This window comes from Fukomys damarensis, unplaced genomic scaffold (assembly GCF_012274545.1).
Source record: "Fukomys damarensis isolate Sample0158 unplaced genomic scaffold, DMR_v1.0_HiC HiC_scaffold_35, whole genome shotgun sequence".
Lineage (NCBI taxonomy): Eukaryota > Metazoa > Chordata > Mammalia > Rodentia > Bathyergidae > Fukomys > Fukomys damarensis.
Window position 1 is genome coordinate 4,829,660 of NW_022900947.1, and position 24,688 is coordinate 4,854,347.

The window sequence follows — 24,688 nt, forward strand, 5'->3', positions numbered from 1 at the left end:
GCAAAAGACCCGATTCAAAAACCAAAAAAAAAAAAAAAAAAAAAAAAAAAAAAAAAATATTGGGCTTTATGTAATAATCCTCATTTTATTAGGAAAAGCAAAATTATAAAATGTTCAGATTGAAATTTTGAAAGACATAGCATTTTATAAGTGACCTGATGCCACTGAGACTATAGATGTGCTTGTAGTTAAAACATGCCTGACCCACGAATGCTTTGCATTAAATAAGTTTATATTTTAGGAGCAAAATAAGGGGGGAAAAAACTACTTTCCCTCCTATTTTTTTTAAGAGACAAGAAAATTAAGTTGAATGTAGATATTGAAAGTGCTGTAAGCTGAATGTTTGAACAACAAAAGTAAACACTGATTATTGCAAATGTACATTTGGACCAGTTTGCTTTTATCTTTCAAGCGAAACATTTCCCACAGTTTTTGTGGGTTTTTATTTAAGTTGAGAAAACTTTGGAAGTTTGTGTGAAAGTATAAATAAGTTTTGGAAAGTCATGATTAGAGTTTGATAATAAACATGCAAAAGCAAATTGGGAAACTCTATTAAAGTCAGATGTAACATTTAATAATGTTTTCTCTAAAAACTTATTCTCGGAAAAAGGAACAGTGATTTATATGGATCTGGAACAAAGGCTTTGGCTCTACTTTCAAATAAAAGCTAAATATGAATTTTTCAATGTGGATGAAGTTTTTTGTTTTTTTGTTTTTTTTTTTAAGAGAGAGCCTTAGTGGTTGTCACAGTCTCCAAAATGACATTTTTCTGAGCATAGAATCAATTGAAAAGACAAAATACTTGATTTCCAGTAAAATTTGCTTCTTTTTTTTTTTTTACAAAATAAGAATATATGGAGAGTCTCTTTTTTAAGAAAGAATAATAGTTTAGTATTTTTTACATTACTGAAATGTACCACAATTAGGATATAGATAAAAATAAAATTTAAAAACCTTAATCTGAATTTTGTTTTAAGATTAACCTCATAGTACACAATCAGCATTTTTATTCCAGTTGCTTATCCTGCATTTTGGGGGGAGATTTGTCTGTTTTCTGCTGTAGTAATTACTACGAATGTAAGAGCCTATCACTTTGCCTGTTTTTGCGCATAGTAGTAGTAGCAGCAGCAGCAGTAGTAGTAGTGGCTACCTTTGATCAGATGCTATTGTGAAGCTTCTAAAGGATTTCTTAAACACTGTAAAGTTTTACTTTCTTTTCCTTATACAACTAGGTATGTCCCTTAAAAGTATATGTTCATTTGTTACTGAGGGTCAGATAGTCTTATATTTCTATGACAATTTTATTCCTTACAAATTGACGTGATTTTCAGTGAAATTTGTTGCTGTCATGATAAGAATGAAAATGTTTTATATGTGGGGTGTTTCAAATGCTTTACCTAATTGATGATCTGAAGAGCTAGCCCAGGGAATTTAAATCATAAATGCTAGTTTTACTTTTAAAGCTTTCATACTGTATTCTTGATACACAGTTCTAGCATAGGCTCTAAAATATTTTGTGTCCAAGTAAGATAATAAGTCTTAAATATAGAGTGAAAAATACATTATTTGATTTTCAAAATTAAGATCTGTAATATACTACTCGGGACAGAACTGTTATTATTCTAGTTGTTTTTAATCCAGGGATTTTTTTTTCCTAGCACATGTTTAATTAGGAACAAATTATGGTATGCTAATGCTGAACAGCTAAACAATTTTTATCAGAGAAGTCCTCCTTTTGTAAAATTTAGCAGCTACTTTGCTGCAGTTTCCTTAAACGATGACATTTTATCTTTTCATTTTTTTCAAGCAGAGTACTGTTTGTTAGAATGTTTTATAACTTATTCTTGCAAATAGTATTTTCTGCATCTTTGTGTGTGTTTGTGTGCACTGATGGACTTTTAAGTTTCATGCCTTACTCCAAATGAGGGGAAGGAATCTACAATTTCTGAGGACAGGAACGATGAACCGGGCCCTGGCTCTTGTCTGGAATCTGGTGTTTGTGTCACTGGTTGAGGCAGCCGTTCACTCGGCTGAAAGATTCTTGAGGAGGCCGTCTGCGTGTTACCCAATCCTTCCCTCAGAGCTTCTCAATCAAATGAACATTCCTTCTTTTGCTTTTGTTTTTACAAAGACAGAAGAAATGGCTTTGACTAGAGGAGAGCGCTGCTCCTTTGGGGGTCTGAGCGTGGTCGGCGCAGTGTTCTCTGCTGAGTGTAAAGTATTGGCATCCGTCAGCAGTATAGAGGTTGACTGTCTCCTCCCTTTGTACTGCTCGCAGTTGCTTTTGCTGTTCCCTGGCTGATGTGAAGCAGAAACTGAACGAGGTAACAGTCTTGATGGTGAGATTAGAGGTAGCCAGGCAGGCTGTCTCCTGGCTTTTAGAGACCTTTATAAGCTCAGGCCACCCCCTCCCTTGTTTAGATATTACTTGCTCTTTTGAGTTTCAGATTACAGGAGCAATTGATCTGCATGACCTATCTTAAGAACTCTAACTTTGCAGTGGAAACCTAAACCAAATGTATATCCTCAAGAGACAAATCATCTTAAACCCAGGCAGTTGTCATTTTAATGTACTGTATGGTTGGCTGTGGGACAGTGTGGTAGAGAGCACCACCTTGTGGAAAAGACCTGTACCTGCTGTACTGGACAGGAAGTTAGACCATCTATATTAGTGTGGTTCTTGCCCTTGGCTTACAAAGAAGCAAATGTCTGTGTTGTTTCTAGCACATAATTTTAATTTAACCCAGCGCTACAATTCCAGAAGGATGAGATTGGGAGCAGTCACGGTACGTCAGTTTTATTTGCACTTTTCCCACTGATGCTGTCTTACAAACATTTCCTCATTATAGCTGACATGATTCAAAGAAAGAACGTTTAACGTGCTCGGTCTGTGGGGCTTAGTAGTTTTGAGTGCGTGTTTAACTTCAGTGGAGACTGTGGGCGGTGAGCCTCTTTGTTTTCCACAGATTATCCTGTCCTGCTAATCTGGTCGCCTCACAAGAGGCAGAGTTGCTGATGATTGTGAGCTGTGGCCCTAACGGTCAGCTGCTGGTAACAGAGAGCATGTGCTTTGCAAAAACTGTGTGAAAAACCTGTCATGTTAGAAAAACAAGTCAGTAACATGTCGTAGCCCCCACTGTTTAGGGAAGGAGCTCCTTCATATTGATTTTAGAGTGATAAATCCTTCATGAACTATGTCACACGTTCCTTTGTTGAATGTTCCTAGACGCTTGCTGAGCTAGGAATTATACCAAGTGTGGGGAATCCGAATTGAACAAGGCACGGTTGGGGGTTTTGTGGGGGAGGAGGCTGATGATTTTCAAAAGTCTCATAATTCTTCACCAAAAAAGGGAGTAAGTGTATTTCTGGGATGCGGAAGGCGCTATAGTGGGGTATCATTTTGCTGGTTTGCTTAGTATTTTCTGTGTATCGGAAGAATTTAGAAGACAGCAGATCCTCTGAAGCGACTGCTAAGCTGAGCTGATGGCTCGTTCTCCTGTGTCGACTGTGGGAGGTAGTAGAAGGATGCAGGACACCTGCTCCCCCCTTCAGTCCCTCAGCACAAGTCTCATCCTCAGAGTTCTGTGCGGTTGGAAACATGCAGTGAGGAGCTAAGTAGCAGGAGTGCAGTCTGTGGACTCAGTCCCGGAGTGTGGACCCTGGCTCAGTCTCTGCTCTCTGTATGGCCTTGAGTTACTTTCCTCACCGTTTGCTCAGTGCTGCAAGGATTGTGGGCGATCATTGCTCAGCGTGGTCCCTGGGACAGTGAACCCCTCTGATTGTTAGGATGTGTGGTGACGGCAATGACTGGGAGGCTCTCTTCCTCCCTGTTGGCATGGTGGTTTCCGTGTGCCCACCATCCTTCCCCACCCCGTGGGCTCCAGCACCCGTACTTAGTGCCGGCTTGGCATTGCCTTGCACTCAGACTCCACCAGCTCCGGCAGATGGAGAGCTGCCACATCCTTCCTTATACAAGTCACGTTGACGAATGGGTACAATCTCCTCTGTGTGTGTGTGTGTGTGTGTGTGTGTGTGTCTGTCTGTCTGTCTGTCTGTCTGTCTGTCTGTGTTTTATCACACTGAGATCAAAAAAAAAAAAGTCTTAACCTAAGCATCAGAAAGCCAAGAGCCTCTGGTTAGGCAAAGATTTTCTGTCAGTGTGGATGTTCTCCCTCTCTCTCTCTATCTCTTCCTTTTGGGGGGCTGGGTGGGAGGGAAGATATTAGATTCATAGCTTTTATCAGCTTCTCAGAAGCATCTGTGGCCTATGGGAAGGTCAGGGACTACCCTTTAGATGTTTATGACTCTGTAAGGCTACTCAAGAAGTTAGAAATAAAATCCCCTTGTAGAAAATGAAATTCAAGTTTGAATTGTATACTACTTGTTTTTTAAGAAACAAATAATTTTAATTTGATGGGCTAAAATAAATGGTATGGTTTTTCTCAGTTGCCAAAGTTCTGCGGAATATTAGGAGCAAGGGAAGGTAGAGGATGCAGATTCCCAGGACGACTTTCCCTTCAGACACGGCTGTCCCACTTCCCAGTTACCGTGCTTCTCTCGTCTTCAGATGGGAGCAGTGAAGGCACCTACTTCACGGGGTTGTGATGAGAGTTAAATCTAGGGCTCCGTGCAGAAGCTCTAGAAGCTCTTCCTGGAACTCTCCGATAGCCATCATTTTATTGCATATTCACCCGGCAGTACTTAAAATATGTCCAAGTTAGTTGCCTTTCACAAACTGTCAAAGTGCTTCTTTTACTGTGTTTTTTCTACACCTTATGAACAATTATATATTTCTCATTTCTTCTGACCAGATTTCCAGAGTTCCATAGCTGAATTACCATAGGCCAGGTTACCTTTGTAAAGGAGAATCAAGGACACGGAACCGTAGAGTCATGCTAGAAGCTTCCAAAGGTGTAGACAGCAGGAGAAAGAAACCAGCTTTCTTGGTAGAGCTTTCGAGTTGATTACTCGTCGGTAATCGCCTTGGAATTTCTGCGATGCAGAGGACCCTGGTCATCTTGCTGCCTTGCCTTTATGGCTTGCAGATGATCTGGGCCTGGAGCAGTGACTCAGGTGCTCCTGCAGGTGGCATCAGCTCCCTGACTGTACACTGGGTCTACTCTTCCTGCTTTCAGAGGGCAGAAGGGATGGAGGTCAGGTGTGAGTGGTGGCCCCAGAGGGAGCATGTGATGAATCACAGAGTGGTCCATGGGGGAGAACATCAGTGCTGGAAGAAGGGCACTAGGAGTGGCAGGAGAGAGGTGCTCAAGAGCACACCAGTGGGGCAGTCTGGGGCGCGGCCGCAGAAATTTACCTGGCTGAGGTTGACTGTGTGCTTGGGAGAGGAGAAGCACTGTTCCAGCATACCTGTGTGCACTCAGCGAGAGTGTGCGGTGTGCTGTGGGGTACAGGTGCCACCGGGCTTGATCCCCTGTCCCCTCCTTGGCCTTGTTGCTTCCAGGGCATCTTCTGGTAAGGGTGTCTCACCGCCCTGCCTGGCACCCCCTTGACTAAGATTGTGCCTGTTGCCCTCTTCATGGCTCCTAAATGTGAACCAGCCCCTTCCTCTGACATACAATGGAAGGATCAGCGTTCTGTTCCTACTCAGGGAGAGACTCCTGCTTTGAACTCCAGGCACCGGTTGAGTTGTGTATGCTGCTGTTCACCTGGCCCTCTGTTAAATAAAATCCTGGGGGCTCTTGCTTTGGACTGAGCTCCTGTACTAGTGCTGGCCCCAGCAGAACTGACCAAAACCAAAAAGGAAACACTCATGTTAAAGGCCACAGAAGCAATCTGAAACTTTAAGGTAGACAAAATTTTTTTTAATATGGGAGATTTCAGGCTTCCAGCATCAGCATTGCAAGGAGGTCCCCTCTGCTTCAACCTGGACAACAAACAATAACCGGAAGTATCCTGAGCTTGACAAGTCAGGGTGTATGTGTTTGCCTGTGTTTAACTGTGCTGTTCTCTTGACCTTGCTTTATAAAACTCACTGTCTTTTGCCCAGTGAGCACTCTCATTGAATTTGGCAGAATGGAAGCTGCCTCTTTATGAAAGGGAAATAAAATTCGTTCTATAAATTCATTTTTGTCATTTTGACAGTTGTCACTGGACAGGTCAGTTTGCCAGATGGTCTCCTGAGTGAGACAGAGAGGAGCGGAAGAAGGAGAAAGCTTAGGGTTATTGGGTACCTGCCCTGTGCCGGCACAGTGTTGTTGTTTATAGATGTCAGCTTCGTGAATAACTTGAAGTCACTTTCACTGGTGCTGCTGTGTTAGGTTCACACCCGAGAGATGAACGCACAAAGAGGCTGAGGGACAGGCACAGGGCAGCTGCAGAGCCAAGCGCGGTAGCTGGGAAGAGTGTGACACACGTGTGCTCTCTCCACACAGCCTTGGGACCTGCAGGCTTTGCACTGGGTCTGGACAGGTGAGAGGCCACGTCAGATCCTTGGGTTGGCACTCCCTGTCCTGTCTCCCTCCGCCTCCTCTCTTCTTCCCTTTACCTCCTCCCTTAATGTGCCTGGCCCGAACCAGGACTCACATATTTGCCAAGTGGACAAATGAAAGAAACACAAGAACACAGAAAAGAAAGTAGCAACTGTTAGCCAGCACAGTCCTGAAGCCTTGGCCTGTTCTTCTGGTCGCTATGCCCTTTTGGATTGGGTTGCTAGGCAGCGGGTAGGGGAAGGCAGCATTTGGCAAAGTCTCTCCATGATGTTCTTGTAAAGAAGCATTTTTTAAAAATGGACTCATAGGGCAACTGTGATTAGTTGAGCTGATTGCCAGCAGGAAGGGGTCTATAGGTCCAAGCTTCTTTTTTCTACTCCATTTTTATTGGTAATTTTAAATTACAGATGTCTTTAGTGGCAAAACAATCAGAATTGACAATGACAGGATTCCAGGAAAAAAATATACACATAATGAAGACCTGGTTTATCCTCAGTGTGCCTGGAAAAGGTCCTGTTAGTTGAGGTAAAGTCAGCCCGACTGGGGACATACAGCTAAGCCCGCTCTGAGGTGACATTGGCAGAAGGCCGGGTCTGAAGCAAGAGAGATGATGCTTCCTGCTGAGTGCTGAGTCCACCCAGGGAGCCTCAGTTGACTTATGAGGCCCAGGAACTGCATTCAGAGGTGACGAGTGTGACCAGGAGCCCAGGTGTATTTCACTGAGGAGCCCTTGACAGGGTTGGCAGTGTTCAGCTTAGAGAAGGAAGAAGACTCAGACTCAGATGCTGAACTCAACTCACTTAAGCTTTCGGGGGGTCGCCCTGGGCTGGAAGCCATAGCCTCACACATCCTAAGTGTGCTACCACTCTACCACTGTGCTATATCCCCAGTCCTTTGACCTTGATTTAGAGTGAGAAGAACTTTGGACCGAACCGGAATAAGACCTGTGAGAGACAGTGGGCTCTTCATGCAAGGCAGGTGTCTCCTGGTGCCCTGCTGGTCCTGAGAGTCGAGGCAGGGGGCAGCTGGTCACCGGCTTGGTCCTCTGTGCACCATCCAGTGAGATAAACCAGCAGCGGACAGAGCTTTGGAAATAGAGGGCGTGTGTTGAGCAATGCCAAGTCAATGCAGTGTGGAGACAGAAGAATGGAGTGAGAAGGGTCAGTTAGAGGAAAGTTTTAAAGAGAAGGTTGGACCCCGAAGAAGTGAGGAGGGAGGGCTGAGTCACTAGCCATTCGCCTTTTCTTCAGCTTGGCGAACGCTGCATCCGGTGTACAGTAGAGGTGTGCTGAGATCATGGGAAGTTGAAGCCCTCGCTAGGGGAAAGGCTGCAGTTGGGCACACAGCCACACAGGCGCAGCAAGGACACATGTCATAAGGAGAGTGAACACAGGGACGGGCCACCAGATTCTCATGCGGGTGAGAGAGAAGGAAGTAGAAATGGCTGGTGAGTTCCTTGACTTGGAGGATCCAGGGAGAGGATCGGGCTTTGTCTTTGGACATTGTGGACAGGAGGGACCAGGAGTTGGAGTGCAGTGTGCCTGGCTGCTTTGGGAGCACTGGTGACGTATGCAGTGGCGTGCTGCAATGCAGACAGGCCGGGGCTACTGGACATTTTATGGAGGCAGATAGAGCCATAGATTGGAAGGAGTGGGCTCAGCAAGGAGGTGTGAGGAGCCAACAGATGAAGTCTGGAGGAGCGAGTTTCAGGGTTAGCATAGGCAAAGACGCAGAGAAAAGCCGTAAGAGGCTTCAAAAAACAACACCGGAGAAGAGACCCGCATCTTTGGGTGGGCTGAGAGCAACAGAAGCTTGCGAGGACTAGAACCGGGCTGGCTGGAAGCCCATGGGCCCACCCTTCCTCAGACCCTGTGTTCACTCAGGGCATCTTTCGGTAGGAATTGGGGGAACATGAGAGGAGACAGGCCGAGCCATAGGACCTGCTTACAAAGCAGTTGCCCAAAGAAGAGAACAGGAAAGGAGTGGACCACATATTAGCCCTTCACAAAGGGGCAGAGCTCAGTGGAGTGAGTGTCTGTGGCCGCGCCAGGCCCTTTGTGGGTGACTCGTCCCAGAGGGTTGTCTTGCGTGGGGACAGGACTGGATAACCCCCACTGTGGCTCCAGCAGGGGGACCAGGCGTGCCTTGGTTTTGAACTTTCAAATTTATGACTTTTCATAATTGGTATTGATGCATTTTTAAATTAAGACTGAAGGGAATGGATTCAGAATTTAGTTACTGGGCTCCAAATTAAACTCTGGAACATGATCCTTGTGAAAAAATCATTTTAGCTTATCAGTAGTTGGCAAACATTTATACAACAGCGGTTGTTATGGCTGTGCCTTTGGCTGCATACTAAACTGAACAGCAAGCTGTGTCCACTGCCTGAATGAAAAAAAAATGATTTTGTGTTACATGGAACCTTTTGCAATATGCCAGAGGGACCTACTGGAGTCTCTTTAATCTCAAACAATGCTTGCTTCTTGCAGAGGCAAATTATGCAAATGGGTGCTTGTGTTTCCTAATCAGTCAGGCCACTGTTGGAAGTGTTGAGTGCCAGCAAACAGAATTCCTGTCCTCTTGGGGAGGGGAGGGGTTGCAAGTCAAACCACTGCTGTGATCCACAAAAGACACTTGTCCTGCTCTTAACTCACCCTAAGTGAAACACAGCCTTTCTTAGAGAAGAATCCTGCTGTGCTCTGCAGGACTTTTGTTGCGGGGTGTATCTTGCATCTTGTATTGGGAAATTTACCAAGCACCCAGGAAGGCGCAGGAGGCAGGCTGTTGTGCCGGTGACTCACAAACCAGTGGGGCTTGTTCGCCACGATGGACGGATGGCAGATGTCAGCTGTGCCCCAGTTCCTTTGTATCTACTCTGCCCGTGTGAGCGCAGTTATTTAAGTCTTCCTCAACTTGGCCTCAGTGTGTGCATGTGTGTGTGTGCACGTGCGCCTGTGTGAGTGTCTGTGTATGTATATAAAACCATGTCAATGCAGCTTTTGGCCCATGTAGGTCAGTTGACCTTGTTTAATCCTTTGATCTAGATAAAAAAGAAAGCACTAGAGAAATGTGAAAAGCCCTCGGGAAAAACGGTAGTGTTTGTGAGCAAGCTCCTATTCTGCTCGTGTGTTAGCACTTGTGTTGCCATCTAGAGGGTAGTGGAAATGTGCAGCTGACCCACCATGCTTGAGGGTATCTGTCATACCTTTATGAACTCTCCAAGGTCATAGGAAATAAAACCCATTTGGAGCATTAAATAGTTATTGAGTGTCTGGGTGTGGTGGTGCATTCCTCTAACCCCAGCTTCTCAGGTAGCTGAAGCAGGAGACCAACTGGGAAAACTTAGCAAGACCCCCAACTCAGTAAACAAGCAAACCAACCCGGGGTATAGGAACCACTGTGGGGAGTACCTGTATGAGCAGCTGTGTCAGATAGACATGAAGACATGAGAAGATAGGGATATCTCTGAAGAGAGATGCTTCTAGAAGGGACCTCAGCCTGTCCTGGAAATGGCAGAGAAGACTCTCTGGAGCATGACCTTGAGCAGAGCCTCGTGGCAGAAGAAGGTCAGAAGTGGAGGGTTCCAACCGGGAGACTGACTCTGCAGAAGGCAGCAGGAGCTGACCTTGGGAGTGATAAGGAAGCTGGTTTGCAGTCGTAAAGAATTACTTTTCTGTTTGTTTTAAGACATTTCTAATGGCGCAGTTATACATGCTGATTGTTGACAATTTTTTAATGCAAAAAAGTACGGAGAAGCAAAGCCCCCAAACGGTGCCCCTGGACAGCTATCACTGTTTGGATGAGCAGTCCCTGAGGTCCCTCTCTATATGAGCTCAGCTCCAAGTAGGTGTTGCATGTATTTTACACGTGGACCACACTGTGCATGCATTGGGCAGCCCTGGTTCTGCCTGAGCTCTCCGTGCTCAGCACTGAGTTGTGTCCACGGCAATAGAGTGGGTTCATCAGAGCGGCACACTTGAGGGGTTTTGTTTTTATGGAATAAAACCTGCTAAGCTATAAGGACAGGTAACATGAGAGTCTTTCTTTTCCCCATCAGTGCATCTCACCTGGGCACCACACAACTACTGTTTTAGGATCAGTTTGCTTTTCTGGTAGATGGGTGTGTGGCCATTTCAATGTTTTGATGTTTGTAGAATTAGCCTTATTAAAGTAAAGCCAGTGAAAAATGAACTTGATTCATCATCAGAAAAAGATGAATGAAATGAATACCTGTAGTTTTAGAATGATGTTGAAATCACTTGTTTGGCTAAGAATCAGAGTAATGAAAAAGATGGATCTCAGCTGATCTGGAAGGTGGCTGGCAGCTCTGCGCTGTCCCTTTTCCTGAACCTCTTTGTTCTCAATGTCCCATCTACACTTTTATAAAAGCGGTCCTCAGAGACATCATTAGGCTCAGATGGGACAGCATGAGTAGACGCATTGCATTTGCTTTGGGGGTCAGACAATCTTCCATTTACTCTGAACCAATTATGTGTAATGTGTCAACACAGAGTCTTCTTATCTGGGATCATCATGGGACATACCCAGTGTGGTTATTAGGAGAAACAGAGACATCACGAATGTCCACTGCATCGTAGGTACACAATAAAATTGACCATTAACTTGCGCTACTGTTTTTTAAAAATAATTTTACCCCTTTTCCTTTGTAGTGAAGCCCAGGGAGATTAAGCAGATTGCTCAGAACTTCAGCTGGCAAAGGTTAAGAGTTTAGGGGAGCTAATAAAGCATACCCCTTTATTCCCAGCCTAACAATAGAACTAGCTGAAAGAAAAATAGAGGAGTTAGAGAAGAAGCCAAGTAAAGAGGCTGGCCTTATGGCCAAAGATGGGTGGCACTGGACCAGAAAATACCCTCTCTGCAGGCTGACTCATCTGAAAATGGGAGGGAAGGCCAGCATCTCACTCCCTCGTGTGGGTCATACATCAGGTAGACCTCTCCTTGTCTCCAAGAGTTGAGGAGGCTTGGAAGAGAGGCCCAGATTGTTGGTCTAACTGTTTCCTCCCCACAACAGTGAGTGGCAGAGCAGGGATTGCGACCCAAGGATCAGCCACCTCCCTGCTTTCCCACCCGTCTTGCTTTGTCTGCCCTGCTTTTCCCAAGCCACATGCAGTCCTTTGCCCGGAGCTTGTCCTCTGCCCTGGACCTTATCCGGAGCTAAAGGGTGACTGGGTGCTTGGTGCCCAGGATGAACAGGTCACACGTGTCCTGCCAGGCCTTCTTACCGTCCCTGTTTCAGAACACAGGCGGCAGCTGATTTTGGAGGAAACGGCTCTGGTCAGTGAGGTCATGCCTTTCCTGCAGACCTTTCTATAGCCAATGCAGGGACTTTGGTTTTGTTTGGGATGGGTGCAGGGGTATGTTTTGTTTTGTTTTGTTTTTGTGGTAGTGAGGATCAAAGCCAAGGAGGACCTCACACATGCTAGGCAAACAAAAACAAAATAACAAAACCGTTTTAAATTAGCATACACAAATACTCCCACATAAAAAAACTGGATTACATTTTTATGAAGAAAAATTAAGATTTAATTAGACCAAACTTTATTAGTTGATTGGTCTTTTGCCAGTATAATATAGCATAAATAATACCTTAGTCACACAGACCCACAGTTGACCCCAATTTTGCCCCTTATTGGTCTAATGATTGCGTGGGCCTCAGTTCCCATGTGTACAAGTGAGCAGTGGGTAATGTCTGAGTCACGCCATTTTTACAAGGTGCAGGGGTGACAAGGCACACACCCAGCAGCGTGCACTGCCTGGCTCGCACGTGGCTGTGCTTGGCGAGGAGCGGTTTCTGTCGGGTAAATCAAGCGTGCAGCGCGCAGCTGATGGTAGATGTGAGCAGGCGAGAACAGCCTGGTGTTGCTCACGTAGGCTGCCTTCCCCTCCCGGGCATGGCCCCCAGAACACAGTTCTGGAGAGCTCCTGCCTGGAACTTAGATAGCCTGGGTTCGGTCCAGACTTAAGCCGTGTGTCCCTGTGCAAAAGTCTCCTTCTCTCTGGCTGTGCTTTCTAGGCTGTACCACAGATAGGCACCATTACTGCCTCCTCTGCAGTTGCTTTGGGAAGCAGATTAGCTGATGCTTGCAGAGCTCCTGGAAGTCTGCCTGCCTCCGAGTTTTGTTGTTGATATTTTTAAAGTGATATTGATCCTGTTAAATAAAATGTAAGCAAAGGTTTTAAGTACAGAGAAATAAGATAGCTAGAGATTGTGAGGATTTAGTTTTTGGTTGCAGGATGGGCTATTACTAGTTTGATGGCAGAAAAATATTTACCTCCATGTGATTAAAAATCTTAAAAGAAGAATGATATATGAAAGTACACGTAGAAAGAGTATTACCTACAAGGAACCTGTGTGTGTACGCATGCACCAGTCTTGAGCAGTTATCTGCTCGTCACTGATCTGTGTCTTTCTTGCCTCCCTCATCGTCCTTTGAAGTGAATCCTTGCTGTTAAGTCATTTCATTGTGAATCGTTCAGTACTTACTCTAAAAGAGAGGAATTTAAAACAAAAAAGATAAATATAACCTAATAATGGTCCATAATACCATCTTCGCACCTAAGTAGAAGTTCCTTGTGATTTCTTGGTATCATTCAGTATTGAGTGGGAGATTCTTTAACCAGGATAGTAACAATAATACGTGACAGTCTCTACAATGACTGACGTCCAGTCAGGTAGAGAGCACAGCACACTTGCAGCCCAGCCCTGAGGGCTGTCGCACCAGCTCTACCAATTTCTTTCCACCAAGAAAAATATCCGTTCTCAGAATGAAGTGGAGCAGCTCACTCACAGTGACTGGCACAGGGAGATGTAATAAGAATGTTGCATTCTCTTCTGTTTCTCTTTTAGCCATTCTCTATCCGTACCCATCCTCCTGGAGGAGACATGGTCAGTGTCCAGTGGTGGACCCTCTGTGGGATGGAAGGTGGTCCACTTCGGGGACACGGCCGTCCCACGGGGCAGTCAGGCACCTTCCAGACACGCCTGGCAAGTTCCCTGGGGGACTACTGTGCACAAGTGCTTGGCCTGTCCCTCTCTGTTTGTGTATCCACATTGTTATCTAAGTATGGTCTGGGTAGTACCTTTCGGCCTTTTGGATCCAGCCAGCACGTTAGGATTTATCAGTCTTGAGGCCTTTTCTGTTATTCCCCTTCGTTTCCCCTTCCAACAATTGGGCACTGCTAGGACTGCAAAATAACTAGGACAGAGGTCTTGAGCTCAGGGACTTCAGTGAACTCTGGTGGGGGCCACAGATAGCTCTGGTGTAACCCAGGAAGTGCAAATGGACGTCTGCCGTAGACCGAGGAGGTGTTCTGAAGGCTTCGTCGGGGAGGTGACGCTTAAGGGAACCTGGAAAGATGAGCAGGGGCCTCTGGGTAGAGTGATGCAGCTTTCCAGGCAGAGGAAGAGAGGCTGCGGAGGCATCCAGGGTGTCCCTCAGCTGTCCACCCTGCTGCGGGGCTGCACAAAGTGGCTTCCAGCCCGACCGCTCCCTCATCTCCACTGTTGCGTCTGTCGCCGACCTGGTCCAATGGAGACCTCCCCAGTGATCCCTTCTCCTCAGAACCCTCTCCCTTCCCACACTGCTGATGCTGCTCAGTGACACCGTGACAAGGAAATCGACTGTAGTTAATGTACTTTACTTTTACTGTGATTTCCTTGTCAAACTTTACACCAGACTGATCTCACTCCTATTGAAAGAAGTATTCTCGTTAGTCATATGCACATGTCCTTATCACACAAGTGACTCGGAGTTAGCGCCTGTGTGGAATCATTAAAAATCTGAAGCTTACGAGTCTTTAACCTCTCTGAACATTGGAAGAGGTGAGGAGATCAGACTTGTGTGAAATAAGCAGTCTTTGGTAGTTTATTCTCAAAAATAAGGCTAAGCCTGACAATAAACAGGCCGCTTGGCTGAGAATCTCTAAAGGTGGTGGCAGTGTGTGAGTCCACACGGTCAGATCCTTTTCGTACAAAGATAACCCCATCATAATGCTGTTTGTGGACTTCACTGTGCCCATTTAGACAAGTCAAAGACTTGAAATTTTTTGTTACTGATTTGCTATGATTTTTATGTATATTTTTAAGGAATATAATAGAAATTTCAGAGCTCTCAAGTGTCTGAAATAATCTTGATGCTTCCTTTCTTTTCATTCTTTGCATTAGGTGTTATTTTATACAGTGTGTTCACGTTAAGTATCCGGCCTCGTTCTGATGCTGTTATTAGGTCAGTAATTAAGACTTCCATTTAACCTGGAACAGGCCTCACTCATTTTCACGAGCTCCTCTGTAGGCTTTGCCCTTACAGACAGAACGTGTAAAGCTAGGACCTCATTTGTTAGACTTTAACTGAAACCTCTTGTAATGATGTTTTCGTGAGATGCTCCCAGGGCCTTCGTGCTCCTGGTACTCATCCTCTTACCCTGGTCTGCTCTTGTAGGCTAGAAGGAACTCACAGTGGGGAATGGGGCAAAGGAGTATATTGGACTCCTTTGGGCCTATTTAAACTTTTCATGCAAAGCATTATGACTTCGGAGAAAAACTATTATGAAGATGAAGACACTAAATACATGTGTTTATTTCTTATTGCCACTTTAACAAATTACTATAAACTTGTGACCTAAACAACACAGACTTACTATGTTACAGTTGTGTGAGTCAGACGTCCGACATGGGACACCCAGGTGTGATCAGGCCGTGGGAGGGCTCTTCTCCATTCCTCGGCGCCGTCGTCCTCCATCTTCAGAGCAACAGCAGTGGGTTTTGTCTTCCTCACACCACGTTACTCTGCCTCTCTCTTCCGCCTCCTCCCACATTTGAGAACCTCCGTGTCCCTTGGGCCTCCGTGGCTAACTGAGGATAATCTTCTGACTTGAAGTCAGCTGGCCAGCAGCCTTAATTCACCTACTACATGAATCCCCCTTTTGCATGCGACAGAGTAACAGATTCCAGGACATCTTTAAAGGAAGGGGCTGGAACAGCATTATTCTGCCTCCCATGGTAGGTATGGTATCATCCTTCTGTGATTATTCAGTTGCCGCTATTTATCCAACAGTTACAAAATCTTTGAAGGCTCTACTAGGACAGGAGAGGAGAGGGTGCCCTCCAGCCCCTGGGACTTGCACACTAATGACAGGAAATCTGCCCATGAGTCGTCGCTGTGGTCGGCACGAAGGCCAGGTGCTGCCATGCCATGGGCGGTGCTCTGGGAGGGCCTGGGGACTGGCCACGGTGGAAGAAAGCAGCTCTGCTGGCTGATTTGCCAAAGAGCCATCAATGTGCAATTTGAGGGCTCAGTCCACGGGGAGAGCCCTGAACCCCAAAGAGAAACCAGACTTCACCACTGCTGTGTGTGCGCCCACCAATTCCTTTGCTTTACTCCTTTTGATTGTTTACCTGGCCCCTGAGCAGGAGTGAGGGGTAAGGAGTTTGTGACCCCTGGTGGGCAGCGGTTAGGGTAAGGGGATGGAGACCATTGAAGGTTTGAAATGGGAATCACTTGATCAAACCTTGTATGTGATACGATAAAACCTTGCTTGTACATGTCTTAAAAAAAAAATTTTTTTTTTTTTGTACCGCCGATCGAATGCAGGACCTTGCTCTTGTGAGTCAGGCAGCGGCACCACTGAGCTAAATCCCCAGCCGTCTCTTGAAATTTTTTAACGGACTTAAAAGTGAGATTTCATGATGCAGCTTAAGTGGAAGAGGAGCAGAATGTGAGGCAGACAGCTCTGGTATACCAGAAAATATGCAAAATTTGGGCCCAGCCCTGAGCTCAGCACGGCTGAGCACCACCTGCCATACAGGGAATGTGACTGTGGACCAGTCTGTTTCTCTGTCTGTCTGTGAGGTCGGCTTTCCCAAGCTGGTTAGCTCAGGGCTCTGGGGAAGTGGGAGGCCGGGGTGCGAAGGTGCGGTCAGTGCGGTGCTGGAGAGACTCCGGGCGTTGTCATCTGACCAGCACAGGAATGCTGTGGCCTCCTTGCTTTGTTTTCTTCCATCCCTGCCCGTAATGGACTTAGAGTACCTTCCTGAGCTGCATTTAAAATACTAGTCTAGACCGCGGAATGTCTTCTTTTGTGAAAAATGCTATTTTATGTTTAGACACATTTTCATTCCACCAGTGTGTATCGATCACACTTTGTGCTTCCTGGCCGAGAACTGCAGCGAATGCTGTGCATCTCCTCCCTGTTACGTCTCCCTTGTGGCTGACAAAGGAGCACGTGTAGAAGTGAAGTCAGCGTACACAGCCAGGTGTGACTGAGTGCCAAGTGGGTGGTGAGCAGAGTCCTTTCAAGTTCAGAGCACAGTGAAAGTTGGGCTGCATCGGCTGTGACAGGAAAGCTTCCTGCAGAGATGAAAGTTCGGCAGCCCTCTGAGGCCGGCCCCCTGTGTTTGGCAGGAGCACAAAGTGGGAGCACGGGAGAAAGACGCATGCCATGGCCAGTTCATCCTTCTCCCCTTCTGCAAACACTCACATGCCTGGCATCTGCGAGCCAGGGTTCCTTCCTGCTCCTCTTTATTTCATTTGTTTAATTGTGATTCCCAGCTCCGCACACAGTACCTGGCACATGGAAGATGCTGCAGGGTGGGTGCGTGAGGCAAAATCAGCCTGAGCCTTGGCGTTCCCTGCACTCATCCCCGGATGCAGACACAGTGGGGATGGAGACTTGCTGAGCAGAGAGAACGCAACTCCCAGGCCCTCCAGCCTGGCTCCTCTCTGGCCCCTGAGACACCATAGCGCCAGCCTTAGCATCCGTCCCCTTGAGCACTTGGGAGAAGGAACACGTAACACTGTAGATAGAAGACACACCAGGAAGGGGGTTGAACTTTGATGACGTCAAGCTGCTCGATTAGATTAGCAGACGTGTCGTCTCGTTTCATCTGCACAGTCCTCGGAGCTCATCCGTCGCGACAGTGGGAGGGAGGAGGGTCCGCTGATGCAGTTGCACAGAGCCTGAGAGCAGAGCTGCTCACTTCGTAGCTTCACAGCCTATCCGCAGTCTTCGTTCTGTCTCCATTAATGTGGAATTGGTTACATGATTGTAATCTGCTGTTTGCTTTTTTTAATTTTAGATTTCTCACATTGGCAAACTGAAAGATTTTCTTCTGGAGCACAGAAAAGATTATATTAATGCTTATAGGTAAGTGCATAATTTTTGCCATGACTTTGGTGACTGTGTTCTTTTCTGTACTTATATTGGTGTTGCTTTAGAGCTTTCTGTCCTCACATTTTACTTAACAACTGAGAGCTGTCCCGGGGAAGATCAGTTTGGCAGTGGAAGAGTATCTGCATTGTAAAAGAGAGGTCCAGAGCCAGGGCTCCGCTGAGCGCCTGGCCCCAGGCCTGATACCGTAACAGCTGCCTCTTCTGGTGTGTATCTCTGCAGGTGCCGTTGCCTCCTAGCAGATAACATTCCCTGCCCACTTCCAGAGCAGTGCTTGAAGCTGGGGCACATGTACTTGTATCCCCTGAACCTTTGAGGAGCAGGGTTGTCAAGCTCTGTCAAACTGCTTTTGCCTATCTCTCTGTCCTGGCCTGGGAGCGTGGTTTTGCTGTCTGGTGGTATCCTCGTGAGCATACTTCTTTCCCTCACCTTCCTGTCCCTTCCCTGGCCTTCCCTGCTAGTGCCCAGCCTCAATCCTGCTGGCTGTCTTCTTCTTTTGACCATTGCTACAGATAGGAGCATGGCCACTTTGGTGTGGCCTTCGTTTCTCAGGGCACTTTGGTGAGTCCTTTTCTTGGTTCCTCTGTCCGGTTTCCACTAATGCGTAGCCATTGTCTTTTCAAAACACCCATTGGATTATGTCCCCACCCGAGCAGACCCACCACCGAATCCCCAGCTGAGTCAGCATCAGCGCCAGCCCCACACTTGGCTTTGCCTTGGTGATCTGCCTCACTCACCTCGAACCCTGCCTGTGTCCTGCCGGGTGCTCCTGCCCTGCCTGCGTCCCGGCCACACACTGTTCCCCACCCCTCCTCTGTGTCTCCCTCACACTCCAGCTCTGTCTTCTGGGAGGCCTTTTCCCACCACCCTCTGTGAAGTACAACTCTTCTGCTAGGCTCTGTTTCTCTATCCTAGTTCTTCATAACACAAATCCTGATTTATAATTACTCAGTGATGGTAACAGTTTATAGTTTATCAGCTGTCTTTGTCAACAGTCTGTAAGTGTCACAAGGTTGGAGTCTTTGTCGTCTCTTGCAGTTAATAATCATCTGCCAAATGAGTGAGCAGCTCCACAGCCTTGAAGCCCACCATTAGCCCAGTGGTGGTCAGCCCAGGTGATTTGGGGAAGACCTGTCAGTACCTGGAGACCTCTTAGAGGAGTGCTCCTGAGACCTGGTGGGCAGAGGCCGCTGTGCCGTGGTCTCTTAGCGCGCAGGACAGCTCTCCTCGGTGAGGCAGTATCTGCCCCGAAGGTCGGTGACACTGGTCCCGATACCTCCAGCCTCACCTTTCGCTCTCTGCAGACTCACTCACTCATTCTCCAGATGTATGAATGCCTGCCCGGTAGCCGGGACTGTTTAAGGCACTCAGAGCACATCAAGAATAAAAGAGACAGAAAAAAAAAAGAATGAAAGAGACAAATGCTGCTGTATTTGAGGAGCTTGCAGTCTAGGGCTGGGCAAAAGCAAGCACCCAGCTTACAGCAAGTCAGGTGACAGGTCCTGTGGAGCAGAAAGCAGAGCGGTCCTGGGCTCGGAGGTGCTGGGGAAGGCTTGCAGCCTCACGGAGCGGTCAGATGGGCCCTGAAGCCGGCAGCCCACCTGGCCTCCTCCCTTGCCCTCCGTTTTTAAGGGTCACTGTCCTGTCTGTAACATCGCTGCATTCATGATTCCCATCTGTCCCTGAGGAGCAGGCCCTTTTCCCTCTTCCCTTCAGCGCACACCCTTGCCATTGCCTCCCCTTGAGTCACCCACATCGTCCCCCGCCCAACACAGAGAAAAGTGCGTTGGGATCAGACGCCTTCTCTAAAGGGCCAGAGAGTAAGCGCCTTAGGCTCTGTGGCCCTCATTTGCTTTCTGTCATTTATTCTTCTTTGGTTTTTGTTTTCTTTATTGTTTTCTCTTACAGTCTTTGAAAAATGTTAAGGCTGTCTTAGCTCTCGGACGGTGTGACCACGCCGGTGGGCTAGCTGTGGCCTGTGGCCGGTTTGCTGACCCCATGCGGCTCCCCGCCATGGGTTCCTCCCTGACCCCAAAAGTGTTCCTCCATTTCCACCACTCTCTGAAGCTTTCCTCTCAGCCCCTGTAATCACCAAGTCCAGTGGCTTTGCCTCCACCTGAGTATAAACGGAGTCACTTAGTACACTGTGTGGTGCCTTATTCCTTTCACACAGCACGTGGCTACGGAAACCAGTGCTGTTCTCTTTATCGCTGTGTCGTTCAGTGTGAGACTGCCACAGTTTATTTCTCTGACGGGGAGGTTGGGGTGTTCCCAGTTGAGGGCTGCTATGAATAAAGCGACTGTGAGGGTGCATCTTGGACACATCTTGTCTCAAACACAGACATTCGTTGAGTGAATGCCTGGGAGTGCGATTTCTGGGCCACACGCTTCGTGGGTGTGAAGTTGCCTTTAAAATAACTACCAAACAGCTTCCCGAAATAGTTTGACTCTGCCAGTAGCAGTGCACAAAGTTGTGTGTGCGCCACATCCTTGCAGATGTTTGGCCTGGAGAGGCTTTTTCATTGTAATCGGCGTGAATGAAGTCTGAAGTGAAAACTCGCTGCATTTTAAATTTATCTTTCTCTAACGATAATAATGTTGAATATTTTCTTGGCTTTTTCCCGGCTCTTAAAAGTTCTCCATTTCTTCATATTCCTCCCTGCCTGACTTCCATTAGAGCAGTACGGTCACCTTTGGTAGCAGCAAAGGATTGGGTTCCAGGACCCACCCCCCAGCCAGGAAACGAGTCCGTGGAAGCTCAAGCCCCCCCGTGTGCAAAGGCGTAGTTTCGCCTGAAATCCCCTCGCGATCCCTTACAGTGCCTAGCACAGGGTAGACGCTGTGCAAGCGGCTGTCAGACTGTACCGTGCAGGGACTGACCGGGAAAAAGGCCTTCCCTGCCCACTACAGACGCATTTATCTTCACCTGAATGTTTTCAGTAGTTGAATCTGCCGAAGTGAACGTGTTCATGAAATACAGAGGACCACTGCAAGTTTTGACTTTGACTACTCCATTTTTTTGTCACTTTGTCCTTTATTTATCTGGGGTTCTGTTTTTAGCACTTCTGTCTTACTTGTTCCTACTTTGCATTAAAAAGAAAAATCTACAGGGGCCAGAATTTAGCTCAGTGGTGCCGCCGCCTGACTCACAAGCACAAGGTCCTGAGTTCAATCCCGGTACCAAAAAATAAAAATAAATTAAAATTAAAATCTATAGCTATCTCTGTGTCTACACCCCCGCCTACTCAGCTCCTGATTGTTCATCCCGAGAGCTGGTCCTCTCTTCAGTACTGGGTCAGAGAGGCAGAGGTGAAAGAGCCTCGTTCAGTAGGTGCTCATTGTGCAGGTGAAGGGATGGTGCAAACTGCCTAAAATGCCTTTTGGAAAGACTAGGTAGTATTCTAAACAGAAAGAAAGCATTTTGACGAACTGCTTCAGCAGCGTCTGGTCTCAGCGCACCGGGGCCCCCGCGTCTCCACCCCTTCCCCGGCTGCACTGGCTTTTGCTGTGGGATCGTCCTCGAGGCACCGAGTGGAGCAGTGGGCAAGTAGAGTTAGACAGAGGAGGTGGCACCTTGGGAGCATCTTCCTGGGATCTCATCTTAACAAGATGAGCTATTTACTCTTCGGGAGTCTTCCTGTCACAGATTTCGAGAATCTAAAAGAAATCTTCTTGGCTAGGCAGGGGGTGCCTTTTTTACCATTGTCACTATATTCAAAATTGGAAATACTTTATATAAATTCTTCAACAGAAGAATACTTATACCCCCAGCGAGTTTTAAACAATTCCTGATGCTATGTCCATTTATACTTAGCATAGGCAGTGCTATGCTTTTGAATGCATTTCATTTGTATGACCTTGGAATACACTAAAATAGTCATCCTGATGCATAGTGTGAAGAAAACCTTTTTTAACTTCTGTTAAAATAGTGGCTTAACGCTAGATGGCAGTGTAAATTTTATTTCTAAGGGTGAATTTATGTATCAAATACTAATTTGATAGCCCATAAAAGGGAAGCCTCAGTGAATCTGGAAACTATAAAACTGATATAAACCTGTCACCCTCCACTTTCTTTCTTTATTGCCTGGAAACTTCGGTTAAAGATGTGATTACAAAGCCCTTCTGTAGAGCTCCAGTGTTAACTTCTCGTTGCTTTGAAAAGGTGTCCAGCAAGGCAAATGCAGGAAACCGGGAAACAGTGGTTTGGCTGCAGCCGCAGGTTAGAGCCTGTGGGAACCTAGGAGAGCCATTCCTGGTGTGGGTGCAGTGCCTCCTGCTAAGCCAGAGCTCAGGCCACTGCCTGTTAGCTGCAAATTGTTTTGCACTTTTAAATGGTTGGGGAAAATAAAAACAAGAATAATGCTTTACCACATGTGAAAATTGTATGAAACCCAGATTTCAGTATTCCCAATAGTGATCTGCTGGCTAACAGCCACTCCCTTTGTTTGCATACCATGTATGGCTGCTTTTGCACACGGACAGAAGTGAATAGCTGGGACAGAACATGAGGCGCACAAATTCTGACATCCACCATTGGCACATCTCAGAAAGTCTGCATGGCCACCTTGGGAGCAGTCACCTGCCTCGGGAGGCAGAAGAGAGGTTCAGGGGGTGGGGGGGCGGAAATGCAGTACTCAGCAGTCTCTTGTCATGGTGCATGTGTCCAGGTACAACAGTGTTAAACTTCTGATCGGAATGGTGCTAGGGAGGCAGCTAACGTCAGACTCAGAAGTTCAGCTCCCACACACTGCTTCCCAGAGTCCCTACCTCCCACAGCTCCAGTGGTGACTCAGCCCAGCAGACCATGGGCCTGACCCCCACCCACTCCCAGGTTCAGTGGTAGCAGACCTGGGCTGGGGACAGACCCCAGCTCTTGTCCTCTCTGAGCATCATACTAAAGCCCTGGAGCCCTCAGTCTTGACCAGTCCTCCCTTCATTGTAGAAACTCAGTCTTCTGTTCACTCTCTGGAGCTGACAGTTCATTGCCAAGCCATGTACCCTGGGTCCCCCGGCTGACCCTGCTCTGGTCCCTTCAGAAGAGCTTTGGCTCTGGGGCCAGTCACACCTTGGTTCAGGCTTAGCTGTGCCATGCTTTAGTCCTCTGGGTGCATAACGCACTTAACATCTCTGTTCCTGTTTTCTTTTGATAAAAGGTGGATAATGGTCTTGTGAAGATTAAATGAGATGTATCTGAGCGTTCCTGGCACACACAAGTCCCTCGGTGGATGGTAATTGAGTTAGAACTCCATTTGGCTTATGACACACTTGGAGGGGGTTGGTTATTGAACAAAACAAAACCTCCCTCTGTTTCCTGTGGGTGGGCCCTGGCTGGGGGGGATGCGGGATCCAGGAGTCAGATCAGAGACATCTTGTCGGGTCTGTCATTGGTAAAATCAGGTTGAGAGCCAGAGCTTAGGTCTGCAGGTAGGTGGCCTTGACACAGCTCCCAAACTATACAGCTGTATTCAGCTATTAGTCTCTGAATAGTCACGATGTCTGGAGCCCAGGCAGTATAGCCTTCACGGCATATGAGAAAGGGTCAGAGCAGAACTCTGCTGTCTACAGCAGGCAGATCCCAGACACAGAGAGAAGTGGGGGCAGATACATACCCAATTGTTTGGCCAGGGAACATTCAGAGAAGTCTCGCTCCTCTCACAGGTGGAGGGTGAGGAACTAGGAGACCAGGTGTCCTGGGGAAGCTGAACTGTGTGGAGACCTGGGGCCAGAGGGCAAGCGCTCCTCCCCCCACCCCTCCCAGAAGTGACAGGCTGCTCCCCTCCCTCCAGACACAAAGGTGGGACTGCTGCCCTTGGCCTGCTCCTGCAGTGTGTTACATGAGCGTAATCACTGAAGTGAAAGACTGCGTGTGGAAATACTTCCTGCAGACCTATGAGGCAGTCTTAGTTTGGCATAATTAAGAAGCTGTAATTTTTTCCAGAATGTAGAGCTCAGACTTTATTGACCCATTTAATTTTTTTGTTTTGTTTTTAGTAATGACATTTTACTAGAGCAGAACGACATGCAACCTAGGTAGCCTCTGGCTGGCTCTCTGAATAATAATTAGAAATAGCTTCTCCATCAGCTTCTCTGGTTTATATATCTCTTCCACAATATCTTGACAACAAAACACCACTTGGGGCAAAAAACCTTCTTGGTTTTTGTTGTTGATACTAAAATGATAGCACTATCAATTTCTACTTGCAAAGGGGTGTGTGTGTGTGTCCTAAAGGAATATCGCCTTTTGAGTAATCAAGTTTAGCAAATTAAACTTTAGACCTTTTTAGTTTCACTGAGCTGAGTTTCTATTCAATCGAAATACAGAGTAGGCGGACATTGATCTGTGTCCTTAGACTTGGTCATTTGCAGGTCTGCTCTGTCTGTGGGGTGCATGTCTACCTCAGAAGCAGAACCTTGCTGATCTATGAGCCCCTGACCGCTTCAGGCTCAATTTCTGACAAGCTGATTTCCAGGAGGGACAAACGAGACTCCTGTTCCCTCTGCCCACCCCTCCATTGCTTGCTGGAAGGAGAGGCGCTAAGACCCTTGGAGTTGGGTAGAGGCATCGAGCTCGCTCGCCTGCCTGCCCTGTTGCCTCCCCTCTGTGACTCGTGCCTAGAGAGAGTCGTTCTGTCATGATTCTGTGTTGAGCCGACTGACCAGGTCAAGGGGTACGGGGTAGGGAAAACTGAGTTCGCTGAGAGCAGGACTCCCAGTTCCCCGGGAGGCTGCGGACTCCTCTGCATTCCCTTGCCTCCCCTGGAAAGTGGAGGTGGGGTGGGAGTAGGGTGAGAGCCACGGAAGGAAGAGGAGTGCGGTTGATGGCTTGGTAGAAGGCTTCATTCACCCCTTTTCTCCATGGGAGGCCTGGACGCAGAATCCACACATTCCTGCTTATTTGTGCCATAGGATTTCTCAAAAATGCCATGGAAGATTAGTTACTTTCCTCGTCATTGGGATAAAAGTCCCGACATCCACAATTTAAAGGAGCAGAGGTTCACGGGGCTCATGGTTTTAGAGGTTTCAGTCCATGGTTGGCTGAGGGGAGCTGCTCA

General features: G+C 47.1%; 1 protein-coding gene across 3 annotated transcripts in view; it reads left to right on the top strand.

Moving 5' to 3' along the window:
• Stx18 (syntaxin 18) overlaps positions 1-24,688 on the top strand; it is a 97,420-nt gene that overhangs the window by 43,415 nt on the left and 29,317 nt on the right. For all 3 annotated transcript variants that reach the window (XM_019210271.2, XM_010641817.3, XM_019210269.2), the window contains exon 2: positions 17,545-17,612. In XM_019210271.2, the coding sequence (XP_019065816.1) occupies positions 17,545-17,612 (68 nt within the window). The remainder of the gene's footprint in view (positions 1-17,544; positions 17,613-24,688) is intronic.